Here is a 17,943-nt window from a genome sequence, read left to right as displayed (position 1 = left end):
GTAGAGAGCATTAAGAGCAGACTTGATGAAGCAGAAGAATTAATATGTGAACTCAAAGACAGATTATTTCAAAACATACAGTCAGAGAAGAAAAAATGAAGCTTAGAAGATTTAAAGCTTGTAAGATTTTCTCAAAAGAGCAAATATCCTAGTTATAGGAGTTTAAGCAGGAGAAGAGAGGGACAAAGGGCCAGAAAGTTTACTTAAATAAATAATGGCAGAAAAATTTCCAAATCTGAGGAAAGGTATAAATATCCAGGTATGAGAAGGTCAAAGGTCTCCAATCAGATTCAACCTGAACAAGATTACACTAAGATATATTATAATCAAACTGTCAAAAATCAAAGATGAAGAGAGCATCCTGAAAGTAGCAAGAGAAAAGCAAATCACATACAAAGGAGTTCCAATAAGGCTAGAAGTGGATTCTCAGGAGAAACCTACAGGCCAGTAGAGAGTGGGATGATAAATTCAATGTGCTGAAGGAAAAAAGAAAACTGTCAACCAACAATACTTTACTTGACAAAGTTGACCTCCAGAAATGATGGAGATAAAAGCTTTCTCAAACAAAAACTGAGGTAGTTCATCACCACCAGATGCGTCTTATAAGAAATGATAAAGGGAGTTCTTCAAGCTGAGAGGAAAGGATGCTAATGAGTAACACAAAAACATCTAAAAGTATAAAACTCATTGGTACAATTACACAAATTTAGAATAATAGTATAATGGTGGGTCTTTAATATGAATGTTAAAAAACAAAACTATTAAAAATAATGGTTGCAATAGGCCTGGTGCGGTGGCCCATGCCTGTAATCCCAGCACTTTGGGAGGCCGAGGCAGGCAGATCTCCTGAGGTCAGGAGTTCGAGACCAGCCTGGCCAACATGGTGAAACCTCGTCTTCACTAAAAAAAATACCAAAATTAGCTGGGCCTGGTGGCAGGTGCCTGTAATCCCAGCTACTCGGGCGACTAAGGCAGGAGAATCACTTGAACCTGGGAGGTGAAGGAGCCAAGATCATGCCACTGCACTCCAGTCTGGGCAACAAGAACAAAACTCTATCTAAAAAAAAAAAAAAAAAAAAATAGACCAAGAAGCAGCTTCCCTGCTCCTTCTGGGATCTCCATCTGGTTCAGCCCACCTGCCTCCACTCCTGTATCGACCATGTCCATCATGGTAACCCAGAAGTCCTACAAGGTGTCCACCAGAGGTGGCCCTCTGGCCCCCAGGCCTTCAGCAACTGCTCCTACGCGTGTGGGCCTGGTGCCCGCATCAGCTCCTTGAGCTTCTCCTGAGTGGGCAGCAGCAGCAGCTTTCGGGGTATACTAGGCAGAAGTTATGGTGGGGCCAGTGGCATGGGAAGCATCACTGCTGTCACAGTCAACCAGAGCCTGCTGAGCCCCCTTAACCTGGAGGTGGAACCCAACATCCAAGCCGTGTGCACCCAGGAGAAGGACCCTCAACAACAAATTTGCCTCCTTCATAGACAAGGTACAATTCCTGGAGCAGCAGAACAAGATGCTGGAGACCAAGTGGAGCCCTCCTGCAGCAGCAGAAGATGGCTCAGAGCAACATGGACAACATGTTCGAGAGCTACATCAACAACCTTAAGCAGCAGCTGGAGACTCTGGGCTTGGAGAGGCTGAAGCTGGAGGCAGAGCTTGGCAACATGCCGGGGCTGGTGGAGGACTTCAAGAACAAATAGGAGGATGAGATAACAAGCATACAGAGATGGAGAATGAATTTGTCCTCATCAGGAAGTATGTGGATGAAGCTTATATGAACAAGGTAGAGCTGGAGTCTTGCCTGGAAGGGCTGACTGAAGAGATCAACCTCCTCAGGCAGCTGTATGAAGAGGAGATCCAGAAGCTGCAGTCCCAGATCTTGGACACATCTGTGGTGCTGTCCATGAACAACAGCCACTCCCTGGACATGGACAGCATCATCGCTGAGGTCAAGGCACAGTACGAGGAGATGGCCAACCAGAGCCAGGCTGAGGCTGAGAGCATGTACCAGATCAAGTATGAGGAACTGCAGACGCTGGCTGGGAAGCACGGGGATGACCTGCGGCATGCAAAGACCGAGATCTGAGATGAACCAGAATGTCAGCCAGCTCCAGGCTGAGATTGAGGGCCTCAAAGTCCAGAGGGTTTCCCTGGAGGCTGCCATCGCAGAAGCCGAGCAGTGTGGGGAGTTGGCTGTTAAGGATGCCAATGCCAAGCTCTCCGAGCTGGAGGCTGCCCTCCAGCGGGCCAAGCAAGACATGGCGTAGCAGCTGCATGAGTACCAGGAACTGATGAACATCAGGCTGGCCCTGGACATTAAGATCACCATCTACAGGAAGCTGCTGGAGGGCGAGGAGAGCCAGTTGCAGTCTGGGATGCAGAACATGAATATCCATACGAAGACCACCAGTGGCTATGCAGGTGGTCTGAGCTCAGCCTATGAGGGTCTCACAAGCCCCAGCCTCAGCTATGGCCTCAGCTCCAGCTTTGGCTCTGGCATGGGCTCCATCTCCTTCAGCCACACCAGCTTCACCAGGGCCATAGTTGTGAAGAAGATTGAGATCCACGATGGGAAGCTGGTGTCCGAGTCCTCTGACGTCCTGCTCAAGTGAACAGCTGCAGCAGCCCCTCCCAGTGTGCCCCTGCTGCAGCTGCCCCAGAGCTTGGGAGGGAGGCCGCTGTGCAGGGGAGCACAGGGAACAGGAGACCCACCTGAGGCTCAGCCCTAGCCCTCAACTCACCCATTGGTGAGTTTACTGCTTGGGGATCCCCCTTGCCCATTCCTCCAGCTACAAAACAATTTTTTTTTTTTTTTTTTTTGGTCCAAAATAAAACCTCAGCTAGCTCTGCAAAAAAAAAAAAAAAAAAAAAAAAAAAAAAAAAAAATTAAAAAATAATAATGGCTACAATAATTTATTAAGGGATATACAATATAAAAAGATGTAAATTGTGACATCAAAACCATAAAATGTCAGGCAGGGTAAAGTGTATGCAATCAAAGTTAAGTTGTAATCAGCTTAGGCCACAATATAAGTCTTAAAAATTTATTAATTGAAATCAGGTAGCTTTTTCAATTGCAATGGTATGAAACTCGAAATAATAAGAACATTTGAAAATTCACAAATATGTGGAAATTAAACATCATGATCCTAAACAACAAACGGGTCAAAAAAGAAATTTAAAGGGAAATTTTAAAAATCTTAAAACTGCCGGGAACAGTGGCTACACCTGTAATCCCAGCAGTTTGGGAGGCCGAGGTGGGTGGGTCACCTGAGGTCAGGAGATGGAGACCGGCCTGGCCAACATGGTGAAACCCCGTCTTACTAAAAATACAAAAAATTAGCCAGGCGTGGTGGTCGGCACCTATAATCCCAGCTCCTCAGGAGGCTAAGACAGGAGAATCTCTTGAACCCGAGAGGCAGAGGTTGCAGTGAGCCCAGATCACACCATAGCCTGAGCAACAAGAGTGAAACTCCATCTCAAGACAAATAAATAAAATTAAAATCTTGAAACAAACAAAAACGGAAATACAAATATCCCAAAACTTAAGAGATGTTGCAAAAGAAGTTCGAAGAGAGAAGTTTATAGCAATGAATGCCTGTATCAAAAAAGAAGAAAAGCCCTAAATAAACAACCTAATGTTATCCCTTAAGGAACTAGAAAAAGAAGAACAAACTAAGCCCGAAGTTAGGAGAAAGAAGAAAATCATAAATATCAGAACAGAAATAAATAGAGACTAGAAAAACAGTAGAAAAGATTAAAAGAAGAGCTGGTTTTGAAAAGAAAAGGCCGGGTGCGGTGGCTCACGCTTGTAATCCCAGCACTTTGGGAGGCCGAGGCGGGCAGATCACGAGTTCAGGAGATCAAGACCACGGTGAAACCCTGTCTCTACTAAAAATACAAAAAATTAGCCGGGTGTGGTGGCGGGCGACTGTAGTCCCAGCTACTCGGGAGGCTGAGGCAGGAGAATGGCGTGAACACGGGAGGCGGAGCTTGCAGTGAGCCGAGATCGTGCCACTGCACTCCAGCCTGGGCGACAGAGACTCTGTCTCAAAAAAAAAAAAAAAAAAAGAAACAAAATTGATAAACCTTTAGTTAGATTAATAAAAAAGAGAAAACGCTTAAAATCAGAAATGAAAGAGGGAGACATTACAGCTGATACCACAGAAATACAAAGGGTCATAGACTACTATAAAAAATGATACACCAGGCCGGGTGCAATGGCTCATGCCTATAATCCCAGCACTTTGGGAGGCCGAGATGGGCGGATCACTTGAGGTCAGGAGTTTAAGACCAGCCTGGCCAACATGGCGAAACCTCATCTCTAATAAAAATACAAAAATTACCTGGGCTTGGTGGCACACACCTGTAATCCCAGCAACTTGGGAGGCTGAGGCAGGAGAATTGCTTGAACCTGGAAGGTGGAGATTGCAGTGAGCCAAGATCGTGCCACTGCACTCCAGCCTGGGCGTCCAAATGAGACTCCATCTAAAAAAAAAAAAAAAAAAAAAAAAATATATATATATATATATATATACACACACACACACTAACAAATTCTATAACCTCCTAGACACATACCAACTTATAAAGACTAAATCATGAAGAAGTTGATAATTTGAAAAGACCAATAATGAGTAAGGAGATTGAATCAGTAATAAGAAGTCTCCCATTAAAGAAAAGCCCAAACTTGATGATGCCACTACTGAATACTACCAAACATTTAGACAATTAAAACCAATCTTTCTGAAACTCTTCCAAAAAATTGAAAAGGAAGGAGATTTTCCAAACTAATTTTACAAAGGCCTGATACCAAAGGCAGACAAAAACAGTACACGAAAAGCAAATTATAGGCCAATATCTTTGATAAACATAGATGCAGAAATCCTCAAGAAAATACTAGCAAACCAAATTCAACAGCACATTAGAAGGGTCATTCACCATGATCAGGTGGGATTTATCGCTGTGAATCTGCATATTCACCATATGCAAATCAATAGTGATACACCATATTAACAGAATAAAGGACAAAAACTTTATAATTATCTCAATAGATACAAAAAAGGCATTCAACAAAATTCAGCATCCTTTCATGATAGAAACACTCAACAAATGAGGTAGAGAAAGAATGTCTCTCAACATAATAAAGGCCTTGTATGACGAGCCCATAGCTAACATAATGCTCAGTGAAAAGTTGAAAGTGTTTTTTTTTCTGAAATCAGGAACAAGACAAGTATGCCCACTTTCAGTGCTTCCATTCAACACAGTATTGGAACTCCTAGCCAGAATAATTAGGCAAGAGAAAGAAATAAAAGGCTTTCAGATTGTCAGTGAAGAAGTTAAATCATCTGTTCGCAGACAACATGATTTTATATTTAGAAAACTCTAAAGACCACCAAAAAACTATTACAAGTAATAAATTCAGCAAAGTTGCAGGATACAAAATTAACACAAAAATCAGTAGTGGTCAGACATGGTGGTTTATACCTGTAATCCCAAGAATTTGGGAGGCTGAGGTGGAAGGATCACTGGAAGACAGGAGTTTGAGACCAGCCTGGACAACATAGTGAGACACTTATCTCTACAAAAAATAAAAAAAAAAATTAGCCAGGTGTGGTGGCACGAACTGTAGTCCTAGCTACTTGGGAGCCTGAGGTAGGAGGATTGCTTGAACCCAGGAGTTTGAGGTTACAGTGAACCATGATCATGCCATTGCACTCCAGCCTGGGTAACAGAGTAAGACTATGTCTCCAAAAAAAAAAAAAAAAAAATCAGTAGCATTTCTACATACTAACAACAAACTATCTGATAAATCTGGCCAGGTGGGGTCCCTCACACCTGTAATGCCAGCACTTTGGGAGGCCAAGGTGGGAGGATCACTTGAGGTCAAGAGTTCGAGACCAGCCTGGCCAACATGGTGAAACCCTGTCTCTAGTAAAAATACAAAAATTAGCCAGGCGTGGTGGCATGCACCTGTAATCCCAGCTACTCAGCAGACTGAGGCAGGAGAATTGTTTGAATTTGGGAGGTGGAGGCTGCAGCACCACTGCACTCCAGCCTAGGCAACAGAGCAAGACTCTGTCAAAAAAAAAAAAGGGGGGGGGGGGAGGGATAGCTTTAGGAGATATACCTAATGCTAAATGATAAGTTAATGGGTTCAGCACACTAGCATGGCACATGTATATATATGTAACTAACCTGCACATTGTGCACATGTACTCTAAAACTTAAAGTATAATAATAATAAAATAAAAAAGAAAGAAGTCAGTAAAACAATGCCATTGACAATAGCCAGTAAAAAAATTAAAATACTTAGGAATAAATTTAACCAAGGAGATTTAAAATGTATACACATTTTAAAACATTATGTCATACATCATAAATATATACAATTTTTACTTGTCAATTAAAAATAAATAAGCCTGGGCAACATAGTGGGACGTTGTCACTACAAAAATAAAAATAAATTAGCCAGGCATGTTGGTGTGTTGCCTGTGGTCCCAGCTACTCCAGAAGCTTAGGTGGGAGGATTACTTGAGCCCAGGAGTTTGAGACTGCAGTGAGCTATGATTGTGCCACTGTACTCTAACCCAGGCAACAGAGTGAGACCCTGAATCTGTAAGTAAAATAAGTAATGAAAAAAGTATATAGCTAAAAATTAGAGATTTCAGTGTATGTAAATTTTATGAAAAAGAACTATATGATGATGATGATGGAGTGAGGTGGTAAAGAATGGGTAAACATATCAATGATGTTTTCAAAATGGCAGCACATTGATAATTGAGCTGCTATTTTATTGTTGTCTGTGTATCGTAGGGTTTTTTGTTTTTGTTTTTTTGAGACAGAGTCTGGCTCTGTCACCTAGGCTGGAATGCAGTGGCACAATCCTGGCTCCCTGCAACCTCCACCTCCCAGTCTCAAGTGATCCTCCCACCTCAGCCTCCCTAGTAGCAGGGACTGCAGGTGCTTGCACCACTCCCAACTAATTTTTGTATTTTTTGTAGAGAAAGGATCTTGCCATGTTGCCCACGCTGGTCTTAAACTCCCAAGCTCAAGTGATCATCCGCCTCAGCCTCTCAAAGTGCTGGGATTACAGGTGTGAGCCACCACACCCGGCCTCTATGCATGTAAAAGTTATATAATGTGAAGAAATTAAGAAAGAAACAATAGTCTTATATTTACCAGGACATTTAACAATTACAGTCCTTCCATTCTTTTCTATAAATCCAAATTATCTGGTGTAATTTTCTTTAAGACTGAAGAATTTGTTAGCATTTTTAATTCAAAAATTATTTTTAATTGAGAAAATGGTATATATTTGTCATGTACATTACGTTTGAAACACTGTGGAATGGCTATTATCAACATAATTAACATATGTATTACCTCATCTTTTTTTGTGGTAAGAACACTAAAAATCCTGCCTCATAGATATCTCCAAGAATATAATACATTGTTATTAACTATAGTCCCTTTGTTGTACAATAGAACTTACTCCTCCTAACTGAAATTTTGTGTCCTTTGACAAACATCTTCCCAATACCCCTTCCCCCAGCCTCTGGTAACTACCATTCTACTTTCTACTTCTATTAGTTCAACTTTTTTAGATTTTACATGTAATTGAGATCATGTGGTATTTGTCTTTCAGATGTATCCATGTTGTCACAAATGACAGGATTTCTTTCTTTTTAAAGGCTGAATAGTATTCCATTGAGTATATATACCATATTTTTTAATATGTTCAGCTGTGATCTACATAACGTCTGTAATGTTAGCATTTCTGCAAGTCTCCAGATCTGATCAGGTAGTCTCTCAGAGCTTTATTTGAAAATATCTTTATTTTGCTTTCCTTCTTTTTATTTTTTAATTTTTTATTTTTTTAGAGACAGACTGTCACTCTGTCGCCCAGGCTGGAGTGCAGTGGTGTGATTATAGTTCACTGCAGCCTCAAACTCCTGGGATGAAGCAATCCTTCTGCCTCAGACTCCTGAGTAGCTGGGACTAAAGGCTCACACCACCATACATGGCCAATGTTTCTTTTATTTTTTTGTAGATATGGAGTCTTGCCATCTTGGCCAGACTGGTCTTGAGCTCCTGGGCGCCAGTAGTCCTCCCCCACAGCCTCCCAAAGTCCTGGGATTACAGGCCTGAGCCACTGTGCTCCCGCTACTTTCATTTTTAAAAGGACAGTTTCAATAGACGTGGAATTAGGGGTCCAACAGGTTTTTCTCCTCTCAGTACCTTAAATATATCCTTCCATTTAGTCTGACTTATTTTTGTTTTTATTGAGAACTGACCTGTTTGTATTTTTGTTACCTTGTGTGTAATATGCCATTTTTCTCTGTTGCTTTCAAGATAGGTTTTCTTTGCTATCTTTTTTTTTTCCTATATAGATTCAAGCAGTTTGTCTGTGATGTGTCTATTTGTGTTTTCTTTGTATTATCCTGCGTGGGGTTTGTCATTTAGCTTATTGGATCTGTAACTTAATGTCATTCACAAATTTGGGGATGTTTTATTTCTTTGAATATTTTTCTATCCCATTCTATCTCTTCTTTGGGTTCTCCTCCTTCCTCCTCCCACCCCCTACCTCAGTTTTTAGATTGGTGGTTTTTGGTAAGAAGAACCTTTTACTTCTGCCATCTTCAGTTTGCTCTTAATCTTGTCCAGTTATTATTATTTTTTAAAGAGGCAGTCTGTCACACAGTCTGTCACCCAGGCAGGAGTGCAGTGGCATAATCATAGCTCACTGTAACCTCAAACTTCAGGGCTCAAGAGATCCTCTTGTATCAGCCTCCCAAAATGCTGGGATTACAGGTGTGCGCCTCCACACCCAGCTGCAGTGAATTTTAAATTACAGTTACTGAACTTTGTAATTGGAGAGTTTGAGTTTTACTTGTTTTCTAATATTTTCAATGTGTTCATTTATTGCGCATATATCCTACTTTAAGTCTGTGTATATGTTAATAATAGTTGTTTTAAAGTAATTATCTCATAATTGCAGTATCTGGGAAATCTTTTTTTTTTTTTTTTTTTTTTTTGAGACAGAGTCTCACTCTGTCGACCAGGCTGGAGTGCAGTGGCTCACTGCAACCTCCGCCTCCCGGGTTCAAGCGATTTTCCTGCCTCAGCCTCCCGTATCTGGGAAATCTCTGGGGTCTGTTTTTATTGACTGCCCTTTCCCCAATGGAGTATGGGTCATGTGTTCCTATTTCTTTGTCTAGTGTTTTTTGATTGGATACTTGGGATTTTGAATGATGCATTTGAGAGATTCTGGATTCTGTTTTGCTTCTCTGAAAAAGAATTTTTATTCTAGAAGCCAGTTAACTTGACTGAACTCAGACTCCAAACTGTCTCCTCTGGAGTGGTAGTGCTGAAATCTTCACTTAGTCATTTCCTCTTTCAGTGGCTGATTTTCTGCCACGATTCCTGGGTTTCCCTCCCTTGCCTCATGATTCATTTAGTGATTAGCACAGGTCTTGGGAGGACTTTATACACAAATTTTGGGGTTTCCTCCTCTTTGGCTCCCTCCCTTTTATGAAATCCCTCTTAAATATCTGATAGTTCTGCCAGCCTTGAACTCTGTTATCTGATACGTCAAGCCAGTAAGACTTGGCTTCCTGCCTAACCTACCCCCAGTGGCAAGCAGATTTAGCAGTGCCCTTGGTCATAAAAACCACAAATGTGCAAATCTCACCTTTTGCAGATTTATCCTCCCAGTCACTTTCTCCCTTTGCCAGGGAACCTGTGCCCTCTGCAGGCAAGATAGTTTCCAGAAATAGAGGAGTCTAGTTTTTTGCTGTCCAATCAGATGTCCAATCTGATTGCTCTCCAATCAGATCTCCCAAAGAGATAGGGAGAGCGTGGTTGCGAGGACAGGAGTATATTGTTTGAGCTACATCAACATGGAAGTTGATGTAGGGAAGAGGTATTCTCTCCTGATACTCCCTAGTATTTTGTTGTTCTAATTGAGCCTAAACCTGCAGTCAGTTTAGTAGAAGAGATTAACAGTTTGTCATATGGTTGGACTGCTGATAATTATTATAAAGTTGGGAGTGGAAGGAAGGAGGAGGAGGACTGAAAGCAGTTGAGAGCAACCAAAAGCAGAAAGAAACTGGATGAGAAAGAAAAACTAAGTTTCTCTCAAGACGCTTGATGTGTCAGGACAGTATAATGCTTATTTCAAATCCATGCTCCCTATGTACCCAAATTAAATTCCCTCTCTATTCCAAATTATGTCCAGAGAAGTTATTCAGAGTAACATATTAAGAGGTTTGGCAATTAAATGGTGACTAATATATACTGCCTAGGAATATGGGAGGATATCCAAAGGATAATAATCCAGAGGATATCTGGAAAATTGGCCACTTTGTGGACTTTACAGCTTGTCCTTGTTCTATTTTATGCTTTTTATTTAAATTTACTTTGTCTAATATTAATATAGCTATTCTAATTTCATTTTGTTTCTATTTACCTGGTATATCTCAAGTCATATCTTTATTTTTATCTTTCTGTGTCCTTGTTTTAGGTAGATCTCAAATAGCATATAGTTGGATTTCGATTTTTGTTTTTTATGATTTGAGATTCTTTGTATTTAAAAAGAAGTTTGCATCTATCATACTAAATAATATAATTGTTCTTCTTCCATCTTCTTGTTTTGTACTGTGTGTTATATGCCTTACTCTTGTTTTTCCCACTTGGTCTTTTGCTTTTGCTAAAGTTTTTCTGGCTCTTTTACCCCTAGTAATTTGGAAATTAGACATTATATTTTTATTTAATTAGTAATTACTTCAAATTAAAAGAAAGGGAACCTCTATTTCTTTACTAACATGAAAAATACAATAGCATCTATCAATGTGCCTGGAAATAACGAATGAGTCACATACTTTAGTATTTCCCTTTTGTTCCTACTTTTACAGTTTGTTGGAATAATTTGGGCTTTAGATCCAAAATATTATTAGTATTTATTCTTTTTACATATCCTTAAAGAAATACTTTTCACATTTGCATTTCCTTATATAGCCATGTTAACCTTGTTAAGAATAACTTCTTGGAGGTTATTTTTTATTTTTTTTTTGAGACGGAGTCTCGCTCTGTCGCCAGGCTGGAGTGCAGTGGCGTGATCTTGGCTCACTACAGCCTCTGCCTCCTGGGTTCAAGTGATTCTCCTGCCTCAGCCTCTTGAGTAGCTGGGATTACAGGCGCGTGTCACCATGCCTGGCTAATTTTTTATATTTTAGTAGAGACAGGGTTTCACTATGTTGGCCAGGATGGTCTCAATCTCCTGACCTCATGATCCACCCACCTTGGCATCCGCCCACCTCGGCCTCCCAAAATGTTGGGATTACAGGCGTGAGCCACTGCACCTGGCATACATTAATTTTTATGTTTACAGTTTACAATGTCTATCTGTATTTCTTTTATAACATATCTTCCCTTATACTTAAGGACTTTGTGTTGATTAGTGGACATTAAAATATTTCTTTGAGTGATATTTAAAGAGTATGTGTTGGAATCTTCGCATATCTGAAAATATTATATGAATGTTTGACATAGCGATTATAACTATAGGAAATTTTCCTAAGGAACTGATATTAGTATGTAAAGATGTATGTACAAGTTTATTTTGCAGTTTTATTACAAAAGCAAAACTTAGAAAGTAATAAACATCTATAGATATCGGTCAAATAAAATATAATTTTTTCTAGACATAACTGCAAAATCGTAAGTTTTATTACCTTTGTCATCTAAAATTAATATAAGTATAATTAATCTTTTGCCTGTTTCTTGTGCAAGTTGAAATTATAGCATACATTTAGACCATATAAAGCAAGCATTAGCATGTCTGACTAAGAACATTAATATTAGGGGCCAGATGTGGTAGTTCGCACCTGTAATCCCAGTGCTGCATGAGGCTGAGGCAGGAGATTGCTTGAGCCCACATTATTCTGAACTATGATTGCACCACTACACTCCAGCCTGAGCGATGGAACGAGACCCTGACTCTAAAAAAAAATTACATTTAGTACCTTTTTTCCATTTTTCAGATTAAATATTGGCTAGCTAAACATATTTATTGAGTTTTTTTTTTTTTTTTTTTTTTTTTTTTTTTTTTTTGAGACGGAGTCTCGCTTTGTCTCCCAGGCTGGAGTGCAGTGGCGCGATCTCGGGTCGGAGTGCAGTGGCGCGATCTCGGGTCACCGCAAGCTCCGCCTCCCGGGTTCACGCCATTCTCTACCTCAGCCTCCGGAGTAGCTGGGACTACAGGCTCCCGCCACCATGCCCGGCTAATTTTTTTTGTATTTTTAGTCGAGACAGGGTTTCACCGTGTTAGCCAGGATGGTCTCGATCTCCTGACCCCGTGATCCGCTCGCCTCAGCCTCCCAAAGTTCTGGAATTACAGGTGTGAGCCACCGTGCCCGGCCTATTATTGAGAATTTTTAAAAGAAGTTTAATTTTAGTCTGTTCATTGTAGTCACTCCATGGATTCCTTTGGGCAACCCAGACCAGAAGATAATCAGTCAGTAGTCAGCAGAATGCAAAAGAAATACTGGAAAACTAAACAGGTCTTTATCAAAGCAACAGGAAAAAAAGAGGATGAGCACTTGGTGGCGTCTGATGCTGAACTGGATGCTAAACTTGAGGTAAATTTGAGCATTCTATGTATTGTGTATAACCAGCCATTATTTGGGGCTCCAAGGGGAACTGCAACAGGTTTTCACACTGGAGAGCTGATGGGGATAAATGCAAATTTGATAATAGAATGTTTAGTTGTATCCGTCAATCAGAGCTCTGAATAGGAGGTCACAGCTCTCACAAACTGAAAATTTGCAAAATTGGTATTCACTAACTTAGATAAAATGTGAATAAAGTAGTTTCTCTGGCACGCATAGTTTTCAAGGCTAAGTTTTAATGATTACATTCCCAGTTGAGACCATATACTCATTATATATCAAGTCATACTATTTTGTAGTACTTTGATATGAAGTCTTATACCTCACTGAAATAATTAAAATCAAATAGCAAATGAAGATAATAGTTATTGTTTTTATTTTATTAAAAGAGTTATTGAAATATTTCCTAATGCCTTTTTTGGCTGTTTTTTATTTTAAATAATTGCCATGAAACAATTTTAAACCAATAAATGGTTTAAAGTAATTAGGCTAATTAGAGAAGAGTGTAATATAAATGAATAAAAAAGTCTGATTTTTTTTTTTTTTTTTTTGGACGGAGTTTCGCTCTGGTTGCCCAGGCTGGAGTGCAATGGGGCGATCTTGGCTCACTACAACCTCTGCCTCCTAGGTTCAAGGGATTCTCCTGCCTCAGCCCCCTGAGTAGCTGGGATTACAGGCATGTACCACCATTCCCAGCTAATTTTGTATTTTTAGTAGAGACGGGGTTTCTCCACGTTGGCCAGGCTGGTCTCGAACTCCTGACCTCAGGTAAGCCACTGTGCCCAGCCCAAAAGTCTGAATTTTTAAATGCAGATTTACTAACTCAACATATATATACTAATTAAAGCTAACTGTTAACAAATATTTCTAAGCAGGGATTCTGTTATGCTTGGAACATAATCATTATGGTGGGATTCTTAAAAATATGGGTCTAATTAAACTGGTCTTGATCAAGTATTTTCATCCTGCAAAAAGTAAACTTATCTCATTGCCAAAACAAATATGGAAATAGACAAAAATCTAACAAGCTTTTACTATTTGTGTTGAAAAGTATTCCTAGGATTCAATGACAAATGTGTAAAAATGAAGACTTTATTATTATTGGTGTTGTATGTTTTAATGCAACAGGAACTTGTTCCAGATATATTCCCATAGAAGTGGGAATATATGAGGTTTCAGTATTGTTTTACATTGTTAGGTCATCTGTGGGTGACATGTTTTATATTCAGTGTAAATCTGGCCATTAGATGAATATTTGGAATCAACCAAGAACTTTCTCCCACATTTGTACTATTTTTTAAGAATGAGAAACAGTTTTATTATAAAAATAAAAATAGTACGTAAACCTTGCAAAGACCTATGGAAAAAATAATCAAGCATAGTCACTTCATCTTAGTAGAACTATCTTTTCTGTATTTTTTTTTTTTTTTGAGATGGAGTCTCGCTCTGTTGCCCAGGCTGGAGTGCGGTGGCACGATCTCGGCTCACTGCAACCTCCACCTCCCGGGTTCAAGCGATTCTCCTGCCTCAGCTTCCAAATAGCTGGGATTACAGGAGCCTGCCACCATGGCTGGCTAATTTTTGTATTTTTAGTAGAGACAGGGTTTCACCATGCTGGCCAGGCTGGTCTCAAACTCCTGACCTCAGGCGATCCACCCGCCTCTGCCTCCCAAAGTGCTGGGATTACAGGCGTAAGCCACCGCGCCCAGCCTTTTGCATTCTTTTCTAATCTTCTTCCATACGCATTTAAAACAGATTTTACAATTGCCAAATCCAGATACCAAATGCACTTTAAACATGTCTAAACTCATAAGGAAAATTGATGCCTGCTCCTCCTTTTAAGATTTTAGTGTTTATTATTAATCTTCTTTAGGTTTGATCAAACATCAAAATAATAATAAAAACTGCTCCACAGATAGAATGTTCGGGCTTCTTAATGATATTAGGCATCTGACAATAAAAGGGTTAGGGCTTAATATTATATAGCAGTACCAAGGTCTTCTTGAACTAAGTCACATAAAAATTCTTTAGTGTAGATTCTGAACAGACAGGCCTTGCTAAAATAAAAAAAAAAAAAAAATCTGTAATCCCAGAACTTTGGGAGGCTGAGGCAGGTGGATCACAAGGTCAGGAGTTCAAGACCAGCCTGGCCAAGATGGTGAAACCCCATCTCTACTAAAAATGCAAAAATTAGTCGGGCACAGAAACAGGCATCTGTAATCTCGCTACTCAGGAGGCTGAGCCAGAAGAATCGCTTGAACCCAGGCGGCAGAGGTTGCAGTGAACCGAGATTGCACCACTGCACTCCAGCCTGGGCGACAGAGTGAGACTCCGTCTCAAAAAAAAAAAAAAAGTCCTCATTGTATCTGTACTGTAAAAATTATGCTTATGCTTGCTTGTTTATCTGGGAACACCTACATTTATTAATTTGTGTGAAGAGTTATGTCATGTATATAGTGTGGCCTCATCTCAAATTTTCATGTGCTTAATTTTGAAACGACAGTCTACTGGATATTTTATTTCTTTTCTGTTAGCAATTAGCAACAGTAGTAATGAAAGAATTAATATCTATAGAAAATTCTAAAAAAGGAATATAAAAATAATTTATATTTGATGTTATAATACATTATTTAATTTTTATAGTAAATTCACTAATCTGTTTTGTTTAGACCAGTATGAGAGAAAAGCCAGACTTCGAGTTAATACTTTGTAAGGTTGTCTGCTCTCTCATCTGTAGTTGGCAATATTTGATGCAGTTTATATTAGATTTATGTTGTTGTTATTTAGATAGTTTGGAGCTGAGATGAGGACAAACTCTTCAGTTTTAATTTTTTATTTGCTCCCATATATTTATCATCATTTTTTTCCAGCTGTCATGGGGGAATGTGCTTTCTACATCGGAAGTAAAACCAAAACTGAAGCATGTCATAGCCAAGAAAAATAGACATAATGTTTTTAAAACAGACATAATACTTATAAGAAAATGTTATGCTTTTGGAGTGCTTATAACATATATTTGTTTATGGTTCTTTAAATTGTCCTAATAAAATTTATATCTCAAGGTTTTTCACTCCGTTCAAGAGACATGCACTGAACTTCTGAAGATAGTCGAGAAATACCAGCTAAGACTCAATGGTATGAAATCATAGATATCTATCTGATAATTCCCATTTAAAATAAATATTAGCATTTTTTAAAATGAAAGATTTAATGTAAAAGTAGAACAATTTTGTGAATAGCTTCTTATGGCAAAATATGAATATTTACAGTTACCTGTTCTCAAAGGCCCCAGTATTCTCTCTTTTTTCCTCAGTTAATAAAATCCTCTGACCCAGATTTATTTTTTGCTGATATTCTTTTTCTTCTTTGAGACAGAGTCTTTCTCTGTCACCCAGGCTGGAGTGCAGTGGTGCGATCACAGCTCACTACAGTATCCACCACCTGGGCTCAAGTGATCCTCCCACCTCAGCCTACCAAGTAGCTGGGATTACAGGCGTGTGCCACCATACCTAGCTAATTTTTGTATTTTTTTGTAGACACAGGGTCTCACTATGCTGCCCAGACTGGTTTCAAACTCCTGGCCTCAAGTGATCCTCCTGCCTCGACCTCCCAAAGTGCTGGGATTACAGGTGTGAGTCACCATGCCCAGGCCTGTGCAGCATCTGAAATGGATTTGTTTCCATCACTTAAACCTCTTTCTTGACTCCCACTTGCCCTTGCAGTTAAATTCCATTCCTCTGCTGCTCTTTACAGAAAAATGTGATGTAATTGTCTGTGTTCATGATCTCTGTTCCTTTCCTTCCAATTTCTCTTGTACTCACTCCAGTCAAGTTTTCATCCCCATCACTCCACCAGATTTCTCTTGTCAAGGTCATGATTAACGAACTCCTGTCTAAATCTGGCTTATCACATTATTTAACACATTTATTATTTCCTGTGCCTTGATACACTTTCTTCACTTGGCTTTCCCGGTTTTCCTCCTCCTGGTCACCCTTCTTGGCATCCTGCCTTTGCTGATTCTCTTCTCTCCTGGACTTGTTCGGGTTAAAACTCAATCTTTGGATCTCTTCTCCTTTTTTAATTACAGTGGGCCTGCTGGACATGGCTACCTCTCTAATCACACCTCCTAAAAGCTTCTCCTCTTTAGCCATATTAATATCTTACATAGTAGGCATATCTGCATATTGAAATCCCTAACTTCCTTTGGGTATTTGGTCAAATGTCATCTTTTTAAATGAGGCCTTCCCTGAACTGCATATCTCTGCCCTCAGAGGGTACAAAAAATACAATACAATACCCCTTTCCCTCAAAACTCCCTGTCCAGTTAACAATATTCAACATTCTATATATTTTGTCCATTGTTTTTCTTCCCACCACTAGAATATGCCCTCCTTAAGGACAGAATTTTTTTTTTTTTTTTTGAGGTGGAGTCTCACTCTGTTGCCCAGGCTAGAGTGCAGTGGCGCGATCTTGGCTCACTGCAACCTTCGCCTCCCAGGTTCAAGCAATTCTCTGCCTCAGCCTCCCAAGTAGCTCGGATTACAGGTGCCTGCCACCATGCCTGGCTAATTTTTGTATTTTTAGTAGAGACGGGGTTTCACCATCTTGGCCAGGTTGGTCTTGAACTCCTGTCCTTGTGATCCACCCGCCTCAGCCTCCCAAAGTGTTGGGATTACAGGCGTAAGCCACTGCACCTGGCCAGGACAGAATTTTTCTGTTTTATTTCTGTGTCCCCAGTCTAGAAACAATGTCTAGCATGTAGTCAGTACTCGATAAATATTTGATTTCAATGAATCAATAATTTTTCTCATGTAGCTATGTAAATTAATCTCATCGCTTTATAATCAAAGCTTATACATTGTCCCATTAAAGAAATAAATCCAATAAAGCATGATTATTCAAGTATTTTTTTGACTGCCTGCCATGTGCTTTTCCCAAGGAAATAGTTGGAGAAACAACTTTTTGCACAAAAAGAGAGACAATATAAGTAGTATGTAACTGAGTTCAGAATAATGATATAGACATAACTCTGAATTCCTAGGAATGAAAAATAACTGTGGATTAGAGTAATTGGCAAAGGCAACTCCATAGACAGGAATTGAGGTAAAACTTAAAGGATTTATAGAAGTTGAACATGTAGAGAAGAGACTTGGAGTTTAAAGAGCTTAAAGAATGAGAACAGCCTGCATAGGCAGAAGAGTTTGTCATTGAAACTAATGGGAGGATAAAGGAACAAAGGAAATTTGGGGTCAGATTATTAATGACCTTATGG

At 39.7% G+C, this 17,943-nt stretch overlaps 1 protein-coding gene and 1 pseudogene across 6 annotated transcripts in view; both read left to right on the top strand.

The window, feature by feature from the left end:
* Positions 1-17,943, top strand: part of ICA1L (islet cell autoantigen 1 like) — an 89,800-nt gene that overhangs the window by 28,071 nt on the left and 43,786 nt on the right. For all 6 annotated transcript variants that reach the window (XM_054479157.2, XM_054479153.2, XM_054479155.2 and 3 more), the window contains 2 exons: positions 12,473-12,641; positions 15,734-15,806. In XM_054479157.2, the coding sequence (XP_054335132.1) occupies positions 12,480-12,641; positions 15,734-15,806 (235 nt within the window). In that variant the 5' untranslated portion in view covers positions 12,473-12,479. The remainder of the gene's footprint in view (positions 1-12,472; positions 12,642-15,733; positions 15,807-17,943) is intronic.
* Positions 43-2,818, top strand: LOC129032114 (keratin, type II cytoskeletal 8-like; annotated as a pseudogene).

The sequence above is a fragment of the Pongo pygmaeus genome, chromosome 11 (genome assembly GCF_028885625.2).
Source record: "Pongo pygmaeus isolate AG05252 chromosome 11, NHGRI_mPonPyg2-v2.0_pri, whole genome shotgun sequence".
Taxonomy (NCBI): Eukaryota; Metazoa; Chordata; class Mammalia; order Primates; family Hominidae; genus Pongo; species Pongo pygmaeus.
The sequence above is the reverse complement of the archived record's forward strand: the minus strand, read 5'-3'. Positions and strand labels throughout refer to the sequence as shown.